At 43.6% G+C, this 20,133-nt stretch overlaps 3 protein-coding genes across 3 annotated transcripts; 2 read left to right on the plus strand and 1 right to left on the minus strand.

Annotated features, from left to right (window-relative positions):
* Positions 1-3,058: 3,058 nt before the first annotated feature.
* Positions 3,059-3,930, minus strand: h2ax1 (H2A.X variant histone family member 1). Its single transcript, XM_078266161.1, has one exon. The coding sequence runs from the start codon at positions 3,837-3,839 to the stop codon at positions 3,453-3,455; it is 387 nt and encodes a 128-aa protein (XP_078122287.1). The 5' UTR covers positions 3,840-3,930; the 3' UTR covers positions 3,059-3,452.
* A 176-nt stretch (positions 3,931-4,106) lies between these two features.
* Positions 4,107-4,777, plus strand: hist2h2l (histone 2, H2, like). Its single transcript, XM_078266160.1, has one exon. It carries the CDS (start codon positions 4,156-4,158, stop codon positions 4,534-4,536), a length of 381 nt encoding a protein of 126 aa, XP_078122286.1. The 5' UTR covers positions 4,107-4,155; the 3' UTR covers positions 4,537-4,777.
* A 3,259-nt stretch (positions 4,778-8,036) lies between these two features.
* Positions 8,037-19,505, plus strand: LOC144527437 (zona pellucida-like domain-containing protein 1). The gene is made up of 9 exons (XM_078265443.1): positions 8,037-8,127; positions 9,057-9,283; positions 9,359-9,543; positions 10,793-10,865; positions 12,576-12,673; positions 13,896-13,976; positions 14,412-14,583; positions 18,870-19,012; positions 19,394-19,505. Exons 1-9 carry the CDS (start codon positions 8,037-8,039, stop codon positions 19,503-19,505), a joined length of 1,182 nt encoding a protein of 393 aa, XP_078121569.1.
* The last annotated feature ends 628 nt before the right edge of the window (positions 19,506-20,133 follow it).

A 20,133-nucleotide genomic window follows, 5' to 3' on the forward strand; every position in this document is an offset into this window, starting at 1 on the left:
CCAAGGTCATGGTGATCTCAATTATCTTAAAGGGGTGGTTCAGAATTTTGGACATAGGACCTCATTTCCAAGTTAGCCAGTGTGTTATTTATCAGTGGAGACAGTTTTCAACACTTTTCATCCAGTCCTATCAGTTGCAGAGTTCGCTGGTGCTAGGCTAGCGCAAGTCAACAGTATCTGCTAGCCTGCCACTAAAAACAGTCTCACCCGCTCCACAGTACACCCGAGGCAAATACATTATAACGCCAATCAATGTCTGTTGATAAAATAATGTTAGAAATAAAACTAACATGGAAAAGTGACAAAAAGGAAAAGTTGGATAACCCTGACTATGTAGCTACCATATGTTAATATGACTGCAGTATTATCCTGTTTTAGAAATACTGATTAGAATAATATTATCCAAAAAAGTCAGCTAAAACTCCTTGATTCACAACTATATGCAGACTTTACCAGCCGGATCATTGAGTGTTATTGCCCCCTCCTGGATTAACATGAGCTATAATTTGTTTTATTTTCTCAGAGCAATCATGTCCCAAAAGTCATGCCAGTGAAATGCTGGTGGCGCTCCTATCGGTGGACAATCCTCTGGACCAACCATCGAGGAAGTTGATTAACCACAGTGTAGTAACGAGCCACAGACACTGTGATTAATCTTCATATGCCAGAATACTTAACAAGCATGAACATTCCCAGAGACCTAACCCATTTTAGACTTATCTTATCTGTAAATGGTATTTGCTGTGTGAACATATGAAGATCATAAAGCAAACACGGTCTGTGCATTCTATGTTATGTTTGAGCCCAGAATAGTCAATTAAAGTGGACATATTAAGCTTTTCCGTATTTTCTGTCATATCTACAATGTTATGTTGGATTTTCGTGTTAAACGTGGCCTGAACTTCAAACAATGAGGTAAACACATTTTAGAGAAATCCCTGTGAGCTAAAATGTTCAGATTTCCAACTATTCTGAACAGTTTTTTTTAACTCTCGTAAGTGTTACGCAACTCCAAGCCGGCCTTCTACGATTGGTCATCTGCTCCAGGTAGGCAGGACTGGAGTGTTATTTAACGGTGTTAGTCGCAGTAAACAATGTCATCTTGGCTGTCAATGTCGTTAAATTCTCCCCAATTCTGGGTCACATTACTCCTGAAACATTTCTGGTTATGGAGTATATGGTTTAAAAGCCTTTCTCTGCGATTTATGACTGTAGAAAGTGCTGCTATATTCCATTAGTGTCCACTGCTAACTATAGTAGCTACATGCTAACAGCAGTAAAAGTTGTCATCTTCACTGGCAATTTGTTGAATTCTCCCCAATTTCGGCGTCGCGTTACTGCTGAAACATGTCCGACTGGGGAGAGTTTGGTTCAGAAGCCTTTTACTGTGATTTGACGCCTCGCAGACTCATGAGCCGTCAATGACTCGTGAGTTGTCCATGCTCGCGTGATTCAGTCGCGCCAATCAGCCGGCTACGTTGTCATGAGTGGATCAGTAGCAGACGAGCGAATGAAGTCTCTCCTTGAGCTCAGGGTAAAGCAAATAAACAACAAAAGCCATTCTTTCACTTCTGAAATAACATCCAATGTTCTGCACGTAGCCTAGCTAGGCCTACTGTAGGTTTGGTGTATAAAGGTAGTATATTAAAATGCTATTAGGTCAAGCAGACAGTCGATTTAAAAAAAAAATAAGTATTCACTACGGGCATTTCTCCGTTCCTTTCTATGTCTATGTTAAAGCCTATTTATTGCTTAGGCTACACTAAGTTAAGACAAACAGTCTGGCTCAAAATGTTTACTTTTCCGTGACTAAATGGCTCTCCTGTGAGCAGCTGCATGAAGTGACGAGTGGGTGTGTGCAGTAGGACAGTTTCCTTGGCGATTTAGCAATACTGAGCCAAGTGATTGAAGTGACTCGCACAACCCGGTTCAGTTTAGTGAGTGACTCAGAATAACCCGAATCCTTAACAGGAACCAGGTTTGCCAGGCCTACAGTAAACCAGAGCACGTTTTTCTCCCATCCCAGAATGCTGTATGGACTAGCCAGACCCTCGTCCGCAGCGCTGTGGAGGAAGGTCTGGCAATGCGAGACTATTATGAACATAATGCAAATCAGTGGTTCCTAACCTTTTGGTCTGAGGACCCCCCCACCCACAGTCTTGTCAGATGAACTTTTGTACCCCTTCATCAATTCCCAATGTATTTCACTATTATATAAGAGTGGATCTTGTTATGTTTTCATACTTGTGAACGGTCTATATTTTGGTTGCCAAATGTTCTTACCATTACTTTAAGCTAATTATTTGAATTGTTTCGTTGGTAGGCCTAGTAGCGGACCATTTTAGTCAGTAGTTAATACTTTTCACTATTTCAACTGTTTAGCCATTAGCCTACTGTTAGCTATTTATTTCTCCCATTAATTCATTACTTTTACTTACCCGTTTAAACTTCTGAGCTCTCTTGCCAACTAGTTTTCAAGCACTCTTACATACCTGCAACATGTAGTCTTCAGGTGTTGCAGCTGATATTATCTTTTAATCAAATCATTATTTTTTTTTCCCCAAATATGTTCAGCTTCTCCACAATCTTTCCTTTGCCCCGTGACAACAGCAGAAGTACCCCCTGAGAAACAACTACCACTGGTTGGGAATAACTGAATAAACTATTAGATATGGTTCCTTGTATGAAAAAGAAATGTTCCCTCAACTACAGAATTCATATCCACCAATTAGATATTGTCAGAAGTATATTCCACAGGGCTCCTAACATCAACTGTAGCAATGAAGAAAAAGATCACGTGAGTGAGAACCACCATCATAGCGTCATCTTGAGCAAAACATGGTTTCCTTGAAGAACGGTCATTCATAATTTCCCTATGAAAGAAGGTACTGTGATGAGTGACATTTCTAATGTTGAGGACTGAACCTTAGGTGTCAAATGAAATGGAAGAACGCTCACTGTTCTCTAAATATTACACCGTAGCACTTTAAAAGCTGCAGCCCTAGATGTAACCTAGAAGAGTCCCCGGATGATAACAACATGCTACATGAAGACGGAATGTATTCTTCCTGTGCCAAAAGGCTACAGGGCATTTATTGAAACAACATGATAAAACAATACAACGACTCTTTACGTTTTATAGCAGCTTTGCGAAACAAAACAAAAAAAACACCCCCCTCCTCCCTTCAGAATTGGTCCATATTAAAGAACTAAAAATGTCCCCGCGGCCTTCATCATCCTTCAGATAGCGCCGAGCCGACAACACACAGCGGCGACTGAGCAGTCTATGAATAGTCCCGACGAGAAGCGAGTGTATGTTTTCATTGTAGAAACACCAACATCAAACACAGTCCCCCATATTTGAAAGGTTGTTGATCCCAAAAAAACAAAGACACAACGAACACGGATATGAAAAAAGTGGCTGACTCCGCGGTGAGCCTGCGGGGAGTCTGTTACTTGCTCTTGGCAGGTTTCTCCGTCTTCTTGGGGAGAAGGACAGCCTGGATGTTGGGCAGCACTCCTCCCTGAGCGATGGTCACACCTCCCAGCAGCTTGTTGAGCTCCTCGTCGTTGCGCACGGCCAGCTGGAGGTGCCGAGGTATGATCCTGGTCTTCTTGTTGTCTCTGGCCGCGTTGCCTGCCAGCTCCAGGATCTCAGCGGTCAGATATTCCAGCACTGCCGCTAGATACACCGGAGCCCCAGCGCCGACGCGCTCCGCATAGTTGCCCTTGCGCAATAGCCTGTGGACTCGGCCCACCGGGAACTGGAGTCCGGCCCGGGAGGAGCGGGACTTGGCCTTTGCTCGGGCTTTGCCTCCGGTTTTCCCTCTGCCAGACATGATCGTTAAAAATTTAGTTTCAGTGATCTGGCGGGCACACTGTGACACTATGGACGGAAGAGCTTGGACCTTTACGTAATGCCTTTGTGAGTAAAGGCATATAAACCGCAAAGGCTTCTCCGATTGGCTGAGTGAAACTGAAACGCACGAGCCAATGGCGCAGCGCGCCCTCCGGTAATGACGGTCCTTTGGCAAGGGATCATCCAATCGCAGAGGAGGAATGGCCCACACTCATTTGCACAGCCATGTTATAAATATGGGACTGGAGTTGGGCGGTAACTCGAGCTGTTTTACTGGCGTTTACACGGAAGAGAAAATGCCTGATCCTGCTAAATCCGCTCCTGCGCCAAAGAAGGGTTCCAAAAAGGCCGTGACCAAAACTCAGAAGAAAGGAGGCAAAAAGCGTCGCAAGACCAGGAAAGAAAGCTATGCCATTTACGTGTACAAGGTGCTGAAGCAGGTGCACCCAGACACGGGGATCTCCTCCAAGGCCATGGGCATCATGAACTCTTTTGTCAACGACATCTTCGAGCGCATCGCCGGGGAAGCGTCGCGCCTGGCGCACTACAACAAGAGATCCACCATCACCTCCAGGGAGATCCAGACCGCCGTCCGCCTGCTGCTGCCCGGGGAACTGGCCAAGCATGCCGTGTCTGAGGGCACCAAGGCCGTGACCAAGTACACCAGCTCTAAATAGAAACTTGGCCGATTCTAGACACAGGGGAAATCGGTCACTAAATCACCGCCAAGACTATCTTTAAACCCTCATCCCCGGGTCCTGTGTCGGGTGTAGGCTGCTTTGATTTTTGCACCATTGCCGGTTTTTAAAAAGAATGAAATGTCTTGGAACTGTAGCCTGCCATTTTCTTTGAACTCTGTTCTTTCTGATGTGTAATGTTTTTTACAAATGTTAATAAATGTTAGTCTGTGCTCCTAAACTGTGGTAGTCCCCTTTGCACCTTTATACTGATTTGCATACATGCACCATAGGAAGTTACCAAGGTAACAGACTTGTATATAATGGCACAGCTGAAACAAACATTGTGAGATTAAAGCTGTGATTTACTACCAGTGCAGTTTTGTTTCTACTTGTAATCTGGTTAAATTAATTTCTTTATTTTTCTTGGGAGGGGGGGGGGGGGCTCTTTCTATAAACAACACAAAAAAGAAATAATCCATTAACAGAATGTAATTTCTGTGTGGACAGGGCTTTAAAATAGCAAAGCAATAGCTTTCATGTTGGGAAATAAAATGACAAATCTTTCTTTAAGGGTCTATCATTTGATTTAGATTTTAGTAAATTATGTTCAATTTATAAGATTTCCAGATTAAACTTGCAGAAAATACAGTAACAGCCAAGTGAATAAATGAAAAGTTTTTCATTCCACTCAATCTTATCTTATCAATCTCCATCTTATATCGTCATTGTCCTTACATGGCCAGTAAAGAAGCAGAATGTGATTTCATTTTTAGTGTTATTTGCATTCAGTAGATCATAGCAGTATGATTAAGGACAGATAGGACATGATATCACAAGGGATCTTTGTGATATCATGCAGATCCCGTTACTGCCATGTACAATGGAATGAACAGCTTCAATCAGGAATTAACTGGATCTTTAGGTTGTTGTACCCTAAGCTGATGGAAACAGAAACCAAAGATAGATGATGTTGGGTACTGTAACTTATTCCATTAGTACTGCTCATGTAGTCTGTAGTCAAAGTCTGTGTCAAAGAAGTGAGCATGTTACTGTTTCCTAGTTATGGGCCAGATGGAAATAATGTAAGTTACATTATGTAACCTTTCAAAAATGGATCAAATGTTGCAACACACATGGATTTTTTTGGTAAGGCAGCACTTAAAAAAAACACATGTATTGAGACAGCTGCTCCAGATCTGACTGAGCCAAACATGAATTATGAGAGAGGATTTTCACGTGACATAGAAACATACATACGTTTGTGCAAACACACTCCCAGAATTGAGAAAAAGTACGTATTGTACCTGTGTCTAATGACCCACTCAGATACACTTAAGCCTGCCGAATGGGAAAATGGCCAGACATGACACCTACTTAATGCTAAACTGTGTGTAAGCTCATCTCTGCTCCATTGTTGGGATGAGGTCTCAGGGTTCCTGGAGGGGATCTGGGGTGATTTGTGGTTCAGGTGACAGTTGTAGTTTTTGTTTGACAGGGTGTGCCTTTCTTTAAGTCTAAGATTATTTGCAGGAGACCTAATTTCTTAACAAAGAGTGGTAGCCCCCGGCAGAAGTGACAGATAACGTGACAAATAACAGCAGAATTCATAAAATGGCCTTTTGTAGGTGATAGCTGAAACAATTCAGCAGATATTAATATTTTGGTTATGTAACGTCTTCAGCATTGCCTCATCGGTTCCTGCAGATATTTAAGGTTCTTTGTAGTTCCCTGTGGATGTTGTGCTGATTGTATATTCCAGGCAAATGGTCTGTGACCAACTGAGTTTTAAGAAAAAAAACTACGTACCATATTTTCTTGTCAATATAAAGTAATAATCAGCCCAAAAGAAGGAATAAAAGATTAGCAACTCTTGTCTAAACCCAACTAGGAATTTATTTACTATGGATTTTCTTAAAATACAATCCATCTATTGAGGGTACATTATGACACAGTTGAGCTCATTGCAGAGATGCAAGTTAAATGTATGGCTACTTGACGTAATATTCCACCAGATCAGAGAACCTCTATATAGGTCCACCTATTGTTCCATGTCTGTCAGATGATCCGCTTGATGGTTCCAAACAGCTTGTGTTGCTCTCCTACCTTTCCCTTTCTTCATCAGTGGGATCCTGTGGACTCTCTGCAGCTGGAAATGAGGCCAGTATAAATGGCCGATAGTCATGAAGGAAAGAGCAGACACAGGACAGACATACTGAGGGAAAGAGGTGGACATCCACACACAGTAAGAAATAACTTTTCGAAATCTCACAGCATGCAATATTCTTTTTTATTGGTTACAAGATGAATGGATAATATATAGTTTTGGCTGTCAGTTCTAACTTTAATTGGACTTTTATGTATTATACAGCTTTTCTATGAAGGTCTGTACGGCTGCCTATAATTGTCACTAAAGTTTAGTTTTGTATTCTGCGTGCGCAATGCCTCATCTTACTGGGGGAAAAAAAACACATTTTGATTCCAATGACATCAAGTTGTCCTCCAGTATGGGTTAATGTCACTCTGAAAGCAATGAATGGATGGATTAGCCCTAGTTTACCGTGTATGTTCCACCCAATGATGCTACAAACTGATTCCAAGAAAATCATCAACACATGAAGAACGTGTCTGTGTTTGCAATTAGAAGCGCCAACCTTTTAACTCATTTTAAATCACTTGGAAGGCTCCTTCAAATAGAACTGCAGCTGCTACTGATTAACATATTTATTTACATCCCATTTGTTCCACCATCTGGCTGCTGCTTTCCTCAGTGTTCTGTTTGAGGACTTGATGTAGGATTTGAAATGTATCAAAGTGTTTAAATCTTCGAAGGCCTTTTTAAGTGTTTCAGTGTTTCTTGATGTATTACATTGGTTTGAACTTTACTCATATCAAAGGGTTTCCACATGTCTGCAGTGGTAGAAAGTAACAAAGTAGATTCACTGAAGTAACCTATACTTTAAGTACATTTTTAGGTACCTAAAAGTTCCATTTCATTCAACTGCGTACTTCTACTCCAACCACATTTCAGACTGATATATTGCGCTTTTTTCTTGTTACTGGCTACTTTTTAGATTAAAGCATTAAAACTAGCTTCAGCTCAATCAGATACAACAGCCAAACACTGCTTACACATTGATGCATCAGTATTAACAATGTTATGTCATATAATGTATCAGTCACAGGGGACATAGCAGTGCAGAACAAGTACATGTTGATACCATATCAGTACAAATATATTTTGTTGATAATACCTCTGTATTCTCTGATTTTGAATGCAGGACATTTACTTTTATTGGAGTAATTTTACATTGTTGTATTGGTACTTTTACCTTGTGAAATGAATGATTTGAGTATTTCTTCCACCACTGCATTTCTGGGATGATTAGAAATGGAGTTGGTTCTTTTTGTACATTTCATAGCCTTCTTCTAACGCTTACCAGAGGAGAACATGCCTTCTGAGTTCTGTCATCTGTTTTATCCCCAGCATTTTGAGGACAATGTGGCTAGTCCTTCTTACGTATCAACTTGCCACACTTCTCGTCCAAGCTCAACATGCCTGCATCGGACACTCTACATTCAGAAGTCCAGGTCAGCGAGACTAGCCATGCTCACTCTCTCATCCTTTTCATCCACCTGCTGATCTGACTTCCCCTGCTGCCCCCACTCTTCCTCCTTTCACACCTCTCTTTCTCCTGCAACCTAATACTCATCAGCCCAGTGGCCGCCTGGCTATCTGAGGAGTGTGTCTTTATCTCTGAGATGAGGTGTGTTACAGCTTTGGGGAGTTTGAAAATGGAGCTGCTGGATTTATATATCACTTGTCAGAAGAAGGTAAAAGAAGCTGAATGAAGATATTATTTTTTTGCAGATGCATTTTGGAAGAAAAATAAAACTGATGCATATGGAATGCTCTTAACTGCATGCTTCTATAGCTCAATGCTTTATTGCTGTTTTGCATTGATAATGTCTCAAGTTAGATGAGACAACCTTAAAATATATATTTTGAGAAGTTTGATATCATGACACATTTAGTTGAAAATATATAAAATCGGCCAATTATGGAACTTTTATTGACATGTAACACAGTTGAAAAATAGTACAATGTCATTAAAGGGCTCCTCCAGTGATACAATATAAAGCTAGGGGACTTCAAATGATCAGAATCAAAGCAGCAGAGGCTGAGATATCCCATCTTTTTGTTTCGAGTATGGGTCAAGCGCCAACAAAAATTAATTATATATTTCCAATAATGCAACTTCATAGTGTCTTTGACTTCCCTTTAGATTACAGAGTCACATTCCAATATTATTTTACAATAACTAGACGTCGTGCAACTGTTTTCACAGGCAAGTGAAAACTTTTGAGTAGTTCATGACAAATAAACTCTCAACATTGTGTTAAATTGGTGAAGTACCCCTCTAAGAAGTCCGTTTTGGAGTAGTCTCCCCCTCAGCCACAGACTGAATCATGTTCAAAATCCTCATAGTTGATTCTGGTCTCATCCTTGCTCTGTTCAGCTAACTCAGACATCGAGGTCCTCTGTGGCTCTCAGACAGTACACCTCAAGATCCTCCTGTGTCCCGTCTATTTCAATGGATACAACGAATCACTGCTGGCCCTCAACTCAGAGCACTCCAAAGACCAGTGTAAAGGGACACCTGACTGGACAGCGGACCCGCCCATTGTCAAGTTCAACGTCTCCATCACAGAGGAGGCGATCACTTTCTGCTCCAGCAAGCTGATCGTAGGTTGTCTAAAAAAACTCACAGCAGATGCCACTCACACAACAGACTCTTAACAAACTCTTTTCCCTTTAAAGATCATTGAGGAGGTGGGAACCGGACTGTTTGCAGACTTCTCCAACGTCCAGCAAATCGGCATCGCAGGCATGATCTGCTCTGAGGACCCCAGCAAAGGAGCCATCACCTATCACCAAGAGGTGATGTACAGGTTCTTCTGCCGCTACCCACTGCAGTACCTGATCAACAACACTCAGATGAGCGTGTAAGTGGCATTTGCTGTTTAAAAGTGCACACAAAAATAAATGTAAAATTTCAATTGCTGTTGTGAGCAAAGGCAGGACAAAAAGTTTAAAGTATGATAGTTTGATGTAGCTTTGCTAATCAAAGATGAATTATGGTGGTTATTAAGTCCAATAATACAGATGCAGGAGTTTATTTGAAAGTTTGTGTTCTGCTCTTCAACCAACAGTTTTTCCCACCAATAGTATTCTGTTACATAGAAGTGTTTTACTTTTTTACTAATTTTAAATGGGACTCGAACCTTGCAGTCCAGTTCATTGCTGTTTCCATACCAGGCGGTGATGTTCCCCACCAGGGCGCTCCCAGGAGTAGAAATTCCTCAGTATTTGAGGGGATACCCTTAATTTCTCTGTTAAAAAAACAGTCTCTGCCTCGCCTTTCTCACCAGTAAGTCAGTATGCAGCGCCCAGGTCAGTCCCTCGTTGATGTGGACACCAAGGTACTCGAAGCTGTCCACCCTCTCCACCGAGGACCTGTTGATATTAAGGGGGTGTAGTTCCTTCCCTGCTTCTTCCAGAAGTTCACTAGCATCTCTTTAGTCTTTCTGACATTCATGAGTAGGTTGTTGTTGTTGTTGTCTTGACACCAGCAGGTCAGGCCCTCTACTTCTTTCAGGTAGGCCTTTTCATTGGTGTCTGTGATCAGGCCCACCACAGCTGTGTCGTCTGTGTGATGATGGTGATTTTAGTTGAAAGTGGCTACACAGTGGTGTGTGTAGCAGGGGACTCAAAACACAGCCCTGGGGTGCTCCGGTGTTAAGGATGAGGGTGGACGAGGTGTGTCCGCCCACCCTTAGCACGTCTGTCTGTCTGCGTGTCAGGAAGTCAAGGATCCACAGTGAGGTGTTTAATCCCAGGTCCTTGAACTTTGTGACAAGCCTGGAGGGAACTATGGTGTTAAACGCTGAACTAAATCTCACATAGCTTCCTTTCCTTTCCAGGTGAGATAGGGTGGTGTGGAGGATGTGTGCTATAGCGTCTGAGCTAAGGGGCTCACACACCAAGGAGATGACTAAGAACTAGTGGCGGCTAAGCCCGACTCTGATGTCACCTCATGTTTCTTCAAGTTGCCTGTGCCTTGGCCAAGACCGTGGCCTACTTTCAGAAGGGCTTGTTGTGTCCCTCCTGTATCAGATGAAAGATGACTCGGTTTTTTATGTTTTTTTCCCATAATGATTTCCAGCTGCTGACAGAACTTTATTCGTCCAACAGGTCTGGGGTCAGCCTGGCAGTCAAAGACAATAATGGGAGTTTCATCAGCTCACTGAGCATGCGACTCTACTCGGTAAGAGGAGGGAGGTGACAACAGCTAGCTACTTTATGTGACGGTTAGACGGTTAGAAAAGTGTGAGGGACCGAGCACCATGGCTGCATTAAGGACCAAATTGGCATCGTCTAACCTTTTAGATGACTTCTTACTAGAAGTAAAAGCTATTTAATTAAATCAAGGAAACCATTTACAAGAAAACTAAACTGTTGCTCCTCTAACTCAAAGGACTGTGGAACTGTGTTTAGTTTAGTTAAGAAGGAGGACATCAAATCACACACGCAGATTAGATTTATTTCCATGATTAAGGTATATATTCAACACAAAGATAAATAATATCATCAATAAAATTACTCATGCATTGAAAAAAATAGATTAAGGTTACTTTTCCGGGTTTCCCACTAGCCGTTATATGACCTTCTTCTGTTAAAGTTATAGCACGTAGTTTGTGTCGCCCCCATGAGCAATTCTAAGTAATGACAACAAAACTGTCAGCGCGGCCACATGATACAACACTAAACTATCCCGTAAATGAACGTCGTCGTCGATATAGACTAGAGTTCTTCCAATATAACAAAGATGGTCTGGTCTTTGAGATACTCAGGGCTCTGTTAAAATGTATTGTAGTCTTCATTGGTAGAGAAAAACAAGGAGTTGATTTACAGCAGAATGTTCATCTGGACTACACGGCATGGAGACAAATTATACTAACTATTTTCATGACAACTCCTATCACAGTAGGAAAATGTGTAAATAATAACCTTAATGATGGCTGAATTCCATTTAGAACTGCTGCAGTTTCAGGCTCCTGGTGTTGTTCATGCTGGCTCACTGTCACACTGCCATGGCTTCCTGGGACACTTGAATACAACAGAGGCATCAGTAATGTTGTTACACCTGTGCTTACTGTGCGTCAAAATGTCAGATGAGAAAAAGGCAAATTAATCCTTATTCCTTTACCAAATACATTTTTTTTTTCTATCAAATTGCATTTTTAGTGGATTTTGTCCAGAATATATTTTGCAACATGCAGGTGTCAGCAATGACTTTATTAAAGGAATAGTTCCTCATATTGGGAAATAGACTTTATTGCTTTCTTGCCAAGAGTTAGATGAGAAGGATGATACCACTCTAATGTCTTCACACTGAATATTTTATGTATGCAATATAAAAATGACAAGACAGAATAACCCACATAAAATCTCATTTGTTTAAGTGTAAAATTACCATTTCTAGTTTAACATGGAGTTATGTGCTGGACTATTTCTGGGCATAGTGACTTTCTTGAGTCTTTGGAGTCGGTCTTTCTTTCAGCTTTAAGTAAATTCTGAACATTTCTAAAAGTCACTTTAAACTAACCTTGATTCATCATAACATGATTGTGTATCTCTATCATTTTCTTTTATATAGAAATTTTATAATTTCAAATTTTTTGACCTCAGGGTTGAGGTTCTTTCAATATGAAAGACTTGCTGGATTAAAACTGGAACCTTTGCTAAATGCTATATTCCATCTATATAGTGGCTAATATTCTATAGTAATGCTAATATTTTGGCTCTGCATCGTGTAGTGCAGACAACAAATTTAGCAGCAGTACCCCTCCTGTGGCCCTTCCCTTGTGTGGAGGGATGGCCAGTTCTAATCTGATGATGAACTCAAAGCATTCGGTCCAACACATCAATCGATTTAAACAACATCCTTCTCTCTCTTCTGTTACTGGGCCTGAAGGACCGTGGCTACTCCTCCACACTGCAGATCCCTCCAGGAGGCCTGGATCTAAAGACCAGGATCTATGTAGAAGTCAAGGCGTCCAACCTCAGTAACAGGTACTTCCATAGGTGTAATTTACCCCCTCAAATATCTAATAATAATTTCCTTTACATAAAGAAAGATATTTGCACCAGAAAGATGCGTTGCACAAACGCAGGACTTTCACCCAGGAGAACAGGGTTTGAGACTGGGGTTCGTGTCCCGCATGTCAGGTTTCCTAAAGTTACTTTCTTCTTTTCCGTCTCGTTCTTCCCGCATGTCCCGGAACCGTACGCCCACCCGCGACCTTTTCCTTAACTTAAGGGGCCGTGTTCATTTAACGGAATTCTTCCGTAGGCCCATCACGGAATGTTTTGTGATTCCGTGAAACTGCCACAGATTTTGAGTTAAGGAGCCGTGTTCATTTCACAGAATTTTGTGAGATCAGGTTGTCCTACCAGACTCTGGTCCATTTCATTGGCCACTCTCCATTGACAAGTGTTAACTTCCTTGAAGGCAGGTACTCTGTTGAAGTTTAAAACTATTGGATCTGCCCAGAGCCACTCTGGATCTGCCATAACCAATCCTACCTACCTAACGTTTGGTCGTGACGTCGGTTTAGGATCGCTAGCATTCGCCTTAGCCAACTCCTTCACCACTAACGGAGCTAGCTGGAAAATCAAACTGTTCCCGAACCCCGTGAGGAGGAGGGCCACAACATCATGGCCCCCAACAAACACAACTCAGCAAAGATTGTTCTTGCTCGGCCTTTAACTTCTGGATAATCGGCAGCGTTGCCACAACAGACCGAGTGGCTTCGCTTGCATCTTTCTCCGCAGCCATTACAGAACTACAACTCTAGCGCACAACCTCAACGTCATCGTTCTCAGCCACTCCCTCTGTTCACTGATTGGACTGGTAAAGATTTGACCGGAGAAAACCCAAGAACATACCGCAAACCCAGTACTGAAGGAAAATGAAAATTTAGCGAAAGTACGTAGGAGGGCGGAGCCCTGCTATGCTGATTGTATATTTTTGGTTAAAAAAAATATTTGCTCAATAAAGAACATACTGACATTTCAATCCTAAATATGTGGCAAAAAAATGGTACTCTGAGCATGTTAACCCAGGGATCTACACTGGCTTATCTCATTCAAATTCTAGGAAAGTAGTTTTCCCCAAACTCTACCTGTGCCAACATCCATAGCAAAGACTCTTCAGTCACAGATCTCACCTAGAATATGGGAAAATATGACTAGCTGTATCGATCTGTGCTGATACCAAAACTCCTCCTTGCAGATTCAACGTGCTCCTAGACCGATGTTACGTCACAACTTCGCTTTTCCACGTCACCACCACATATTACGATCTCTTTGTTGGGTGAGTTAACAGTCTACAGAGATGAAAAGTGAAACAACTCAATTCAGGTTAAGAGAAAAATAGATACTAGAAGTTTTTTCTGACCATTGAACCTCATCTCATAGTGTTCATCCATGGGAATTTTAATATCTCCTAAAGATCCATCCAGGTGGATGCTCCATCCAGAAAAATTGGAAACATTTTGGTTCTTTTCTAGTGTTCTCATTATATATTAACATGCAAATGTAAAGTTTACCAATGTGAATTAGATTATGCATGAAAAACTTCAAAAGGAGGAGGGTTAAATTATCAATCTGTTTTAGTGTTACCTGTGAACCGGGCCTATGCTAAACCAAAAGGGACCATGTCTGTTGGACAGAATCTCAAACATTTTGGTAGACTGAAACCGGGTAGTAATCTCTGGGCAAAAAATAACCACCATCTGTCCTCTTCAAGGTGTAACCGGGATGCCCAGACAGTAATGGGAGTCAACGGAGTGCAGCAGAAAGCCCGCTTCTCCTTCGAGGCTTTCCGCTTTGTCCAAAGCAAAGACGTAACTCTCTCCACCTACTATGTACAGTGTGCCACCAGGCTCTGTGTGAACTCTTTCTGCCCCAACCTCATTCAGGTCAGATTCTGCCTTGAGATGTTAAACCACACATCACAAATGCAAACCTTCCACCAGGCAAGAACTTTGATATTAGACAATTCTGCGAAACCCTGCTTTATGACAATGTTTTGTTCCTGCTTTCTACAACATCTACACATGGTTAAGGTTAAAGAAAGATCGTGGTTATGGTTTTTGAGGGGACGCAAACTCAGGTCTCTTACATGAAATCAGACAAGCTCCACATCCCAACTTCCATAACCATACTTTTTGCCTGGCCACATATAGATCACACATATAGATCACACTACTCCCTTCCATCCGATGACACTGAATGTTTGCATTGGATGCTAATCATAAGGTGCAGATTCGTCTATTGTGGACATAATTGCTTTGGGTAATAGGCTGCTCAATTTATATCATGCTATCCTAAATATAAAGTTTTAATTTACAGTAGTTAGTAATTTGAAGTTTTAATTTACGGCATAGTTATTTTTATGGAAAGCTGTATGGAAAAGTGTTGTTAATTTCCACTGCTACATCTCAAATTCGCTGTGTAAATTAGATTAGATTAGATTAGATTCTACTTTATTGTCATTGTGCAGAGTACGTGCAAAGACAACGAAATGCAGTTTGCGTCCAACCAGAAGTGCAAAAATGCAGAAAAGTGCAACGTGATATACAAGTATAGACAGGCGGTGCATAGGCAGGACAAGAAATATATTGCAGTGTTGTAAGAGCAGAATAAATATTAGTATGTAATATGGACAATGTATGAACAACATGTACTGATATGTGCAATGTAGTAGCAGTGACATTCCATCCATCCATCCATCTTCATCCGCTTATCCGGGGTCGGGTCGCGGGGGTAGCAGCTCCAGCAGGGGACCCCAAACTTCCCTTTCCCAGGCCACATTAACCAGCTCCGACTGGGGGATCCCGAGGCGTTCCCAGGCCAGGTTAGAGATATAATCCCTCCACCTAGTCCTGGGTCTCCCCCGAGGCCTCCTCCCAGCTGGACGTGCCTGGAACACCTCCCTAGGGAGGCGCCCAGGGGGCATCCTTACCAGATGCCCGAACCACCTCAACTGGCTCCTTTCGACGCAAAGGAGCAGCGGCTCTACTCCGAGCTCCTCACGGATAACACGGATAACCTATCTCTAAGGGAGATGCCAGCTACCCTCCTGAGGAAACCCATTTCGGCCGCTTGTACCCTGGATCTTGTTCTTTCGGTCATGACCCAGCCTTCATGACCATAGGTGAGGGTAGGAACAAAAACTGACCGGTAGATTGAGAGCTTTGCCTTCTGGCTCAGCTCTCTTTTCGTCACAACGGTGCGATAAATTGAATGTAATACCGCACCTGCTGTGCCGATTCTCCGACCAATCTCCCGCTCCATTGTCCCCTCACTCACGAACAAGACCCCAAGGTACTTGAACTCCTTCACTTGGGGTAAGGACTCATTCCCTACCTGGAGAAGGCACTCCATTGGCTTCCTGCTGAGAACCATGGCCTCCGATTTAGAGGTGCTGATCCTCATCCCAGCCGCTTCACACTCGGCTGCGAACCGATCCAGTGAGTGCTAAAGGTCACAGGCCGATGATGCCATCAGGACCACATCATCTGCAAAAAGCAGCGATGAGATCCCCAGCCCACCGAACTGCAACCCCTCTCCACCCCGACTACGCCTCGATATCCTGTCCATAAATACTACAAACAGGATTGGTGACAAAGCGCAGCCCTGGCGGAGGCCAACTCTCACCTGAAACGAGTCCGACTTACTGCCGAGAACCCGGACACAGCTCTCGCTTTGGTCGTACAGAGATTGGATGGCCCTGAGAAGGGACCCCTCACCCCGTACTCCCGCAGAACCTCCCACAGTATCTCCCGGGGCACCCGGTCATACGCCTTCTCCAGATCCACAAAACACATGTAGACTGGTTGGGCATACTCCCAGGCTCCCTCCAGGATCCTTGCAGAGTAAAGATCTGGTCCGTTGTTCCACGACCAGGGACGGAATCCGCATTGTTCCTCTTCAACCTGAGATTCGACTATCGACCGAACCCTCCTTTCCAGCACCTTGGAGTAGACTTTACCGGGGAGGCTGAGAAGTGTGATACCCCCTGTAATTGGCACACACCCTCTGGTCCCCCTTTTTAAAAAGGGGAACCACCACCCCGGTCTGCCACTACTTAGGCACCGTCCCAGACTTCCACGCAATGTTGAAGAGGCGTGTCAACCAAGACAACCCCTCCACACCCAGAGCTTTAAGCATTTCTGGACGGATCTCATCAATTCCTGGGGCTTTGCCACTGTGGAGTTGTTTAACTACCTCAGCAACCTCCACCAGGGAAATTGATGCCAATCCCCCTCATCCTCCAGCTCTGCCTCTACCATAGAGGGCGCATTAGTCGGATTTAGGAGTTCCTCAAAGTGCTCCTTCCACCGCCCTATTACCTCCTCAGTTGAGGTCAACAGCGTCCCCATCCTTACTGTACACAGCTTGGATGGTTCCCCTGCTTCCCCCTCCTGAGGTGGCGAACGGTTTTCCAGAAGTACCTTGGTGCCGACCGAAAGTCCTTCTCCATGTCTTCTCCGAACTTCTCCCACACACGCTGCTTTGCCTCTTTCACGGCAGAGGCTGCAGCTCTTCGGGCCCCTTCGGTACCTTGCAACTGCCTCCGGAGTCGCTCTGGGATAACATATCCCGGAAAGACTCCTTCTTCAGTCGGACGGCTTCCCTGACCACCGGTGTCCACCACGGTGTTCGTGGGTTACCGCCCCTTGAGGCACCTAAGACCCTAAGACCACAGCTCCTCAACGCAGCTTCAGCAATGGAAACTTTGAACATTGTCCACTCGGGTTCAATGCCCCCAGCCTCCACAGGGATGCACGAAAAGCTCCGCCGGAGGTGTGAGTTGAAAGTCTGTCGGACAGGGGCCTCCTCCAGACGTTCCCAATTTACCCGCACTACCCGCTTGGGCTTACCAGGTCTGTCCAGAGTCTACCCCCACCCCTGACCCAACTCACCACCAGATGGTGATCGGTTGACAGCTCCGCCCCTCTCTTCACCCGAGTGTCCAAAACATATGGCCTCAGATCAGATGAAACGATTATAAAATCGATCATTGACCTTTGGCCTAGGGTGCTCTGGTACCAAGTACACTTATGAGCATCCCTATGTTCGAACATGGTGTTCGTTATAGACAATCCATGACTAGCACAGAAGTCCAACAACAAACAACCACTCTGGTTTAGATCAGGGAGGCCGTTCCTCCCAATCACGCTCTCCATGTGTCTCCATCATTACCCACGTGCGCGTTGAAGTCCCCCCCCAGCAGAACTATGGAGTCCCCGACTGGAGCCCCATGCAGGACTCCACTCAAGGTCTCCAAGAAGGCCGACACTCCGAACTCTTGTTTGGTGCATATGCACAAACAACAGTCAGAGTTTTTCCCCCCACAACCCGCAGGCGTAGGGAGGCGACCCTCTCGTCCCACCGGGTTAAACTCCAACGTAGCGGCGCCAGCCGGGGGCTTGTGAGTATCCCCACACCCGCCCGGCGCCTCACACCCTGGGCAACTCCGGAGAAGAAAAGAGTCCAACCCCTATCCAGGAGTATGGTTCCAGAACCAAGACTGTGCGTAGAGGTAAGCCCCACCAGATCTAACCGGTAGCGCTCCACCTCCCGCACAAGTTCCGGCTCCTTCCCCCACAGAGAGGTGACATTCCACGTCCCCAGAGCCAGCCTCTGCTGCCCGGGTCTGGTCCGTCGAGGCCCCTGACCTTCACTGCCACCCATGTGGCAGCGCACCCGACCCCAGCGGTTCCTCCCACAGGTGGTGGGCCCATGGGATGGAGAGATGTCCGCCACGTAGCTTTTTCGGGCTGTGCCCGGCCGGGCTCCGTGGCAATTGTACTAGTAGTAAGAATAATATAGATATATGCAGTGTATTATCAGAATATATAATAAGAAAAACTGAATAAATATGGATATACTGAATGAACCATATAGACAGGTATGTACAGTATGTACAGCTATGTGTAGTGTGGTAACATTATAAGAGTAGTAAGAATAAGTGTATGTGCAGGATAGATAGTATGAAGAGCAGTAGAATATGGCTATGTATAGGTGTAATTACAGTATGTACATTTGTAAATAAATAAATAAATAGAACTGTATGGGTGGGGTAGTGGTTAGTAGGTTAATTGTCACCGGGAATCTGCTGGTACGGGTGCGGGTACTTTATTTCTGCAGAATAGAAAAGTGTCTTAACTAATATAACAATCCCCCGATTCACCTGCAGAACTGCACTACCGGCACCAACTCGAGGAGGCGCCGCAGCGCCAACGACAACCAGGACACCACAGTGAGCGACATGGCCACCGTCAGCTCAGGCCCCATCACTATCCGCACAGATATCGGTGAGAATGGGAATGGTCTTCATAGGTTTACGCCTCAAAATTCAGAGATACTCGAGTAACGACGGCACAGTTACACATTTGCTGAATCATACCACGTTTCAGACTGCATGCGTTGATCGTGGGTTTCTTTTGGTCATTAATGTATTGAGGGTTTCTCTTTTCCACTCACAGGGTATCTGGTGGCATTTGGAGGTATGCATACACTGCCAACATGAATTCATTTCCTGCATTCCTGTATTTTTATCAAACAAAACAGATGACAAGAGCTTTAGACATTGGGATACCATTGTATACATACATCTACATGCCTTCATTCTCATCTGTATAGAAATTGTACTTTGCTCTATATGGTCTAATCCTTGGTGTCTCTTTCCTTCCCAGGTGCTCAGCAGACTCATTTGAACAGTACCATGCTGGCTGTTTCAGTCGTAGCAGGCATTGTTGGAGTCATCTGTCTTACTCTGGTGGCTTTCATTGTTTACCAGAGGCACAACTTCAATATCAGTTCCACCAAGTAGATTCTGTACACACAAAAGTGACAGAGGGTCAAGACAGCTTGAAAAGCATTTTGTCCTGCTTTATTCACTCATACAATATGGTTTATAATACCATTTGAGCATTGTGATGAATGAGTGGGAACAAAAGTCTGACTTTTTTTGATAATTGTTGGTATTATTATATACAATAAAGGTTCCTTGAAATAAGCATAAGAGAGGGAGAATACCAGAAAATTGCATCTTCTAATTTCTTCCATTTAACCTTAGTGCTTTCATTTAGCCTGGAAGGATATACGTAAACAGGAAATATGAAAAGAGTCTCATATTTGAACACATTCACACTCCCAACTCGTCAAATACAGCAGCTGGGGCAGGACCCCTTGGCATCACTTTTTAACCCTCCTGTTGTCCTCAGTGGCGGTGTGTGGCAAATTTGACCGAGGAAGCCAGTGAGCTTAGTATGGAGATCATATTGCCTTATGATAACATAATGACTGTTGAAACGAATTCCAGAAGTTGAAGAGTATAATGTTCAAAAGACTAATCAAATGCTGAAATTACTGTTATATTTCTCACCCGCATATAAAAACAAAATGCTTTTGTCACAATTTTTTATTTGATTTTATTGGTTTGCACACATTCATAGAAA

The sequence above is a fragment of the Sander vitreus genome, chromosome 13, assembly GCF_031162955.1.
Source record: "Sander vitreus isolate 19-12246 chromosome 13, sanVit1, whole genome shotgun sequence".
Taxonomy (NCBI): Eukaryota; Metazoa; Chordata; class Actinopteri; order Perciformes; family Percidae; genus Sander; species Sander vitreus.

What these genes read in the sequence shown, in the direction of transcription:
- h2ax1 (XM_078266161.1), bottom strand. Translation starts at nt 3,839, where the DNA reads ATGTCTGGCAGAGGGAAAACCGGAGGCAAAGCCCGAGCAAAGGCCAAG.
- hist2h2l (XM_078266160.1), top strand. Translation starts at nt 4,156, where the DNA reads ATGCCTGATCCTGCTAAATCCGCTCCTGCGCCAAAGAAGGGTTCCAAA.
- LOC144527437 (XM_078265443.1), top strand. Translation starts at nt 8,037, where the DNA reads ATGTGGCTAGTCCTTCTTACGTATCAACTTGCCACACTTCTCGTCCAA. An exon ending in TGAGCATGCGACTCTACTCG is followed by an intron (nt 10,866 to 12,575) that starts GTAAGAGGAGGG and finishes CTGGGCCTGAAG; the next exon opens with GACCGTGGCTACTCCTCCAC. An exon ending in AATGGGAATGGTCTTCATAG is followed by an intron (nt 19,013 to 19,393) that starts GTTTACGCCTCA and finishes TCATTTGAACAG; the next exon opens with TACCATGCTGGCTGTTTCAG.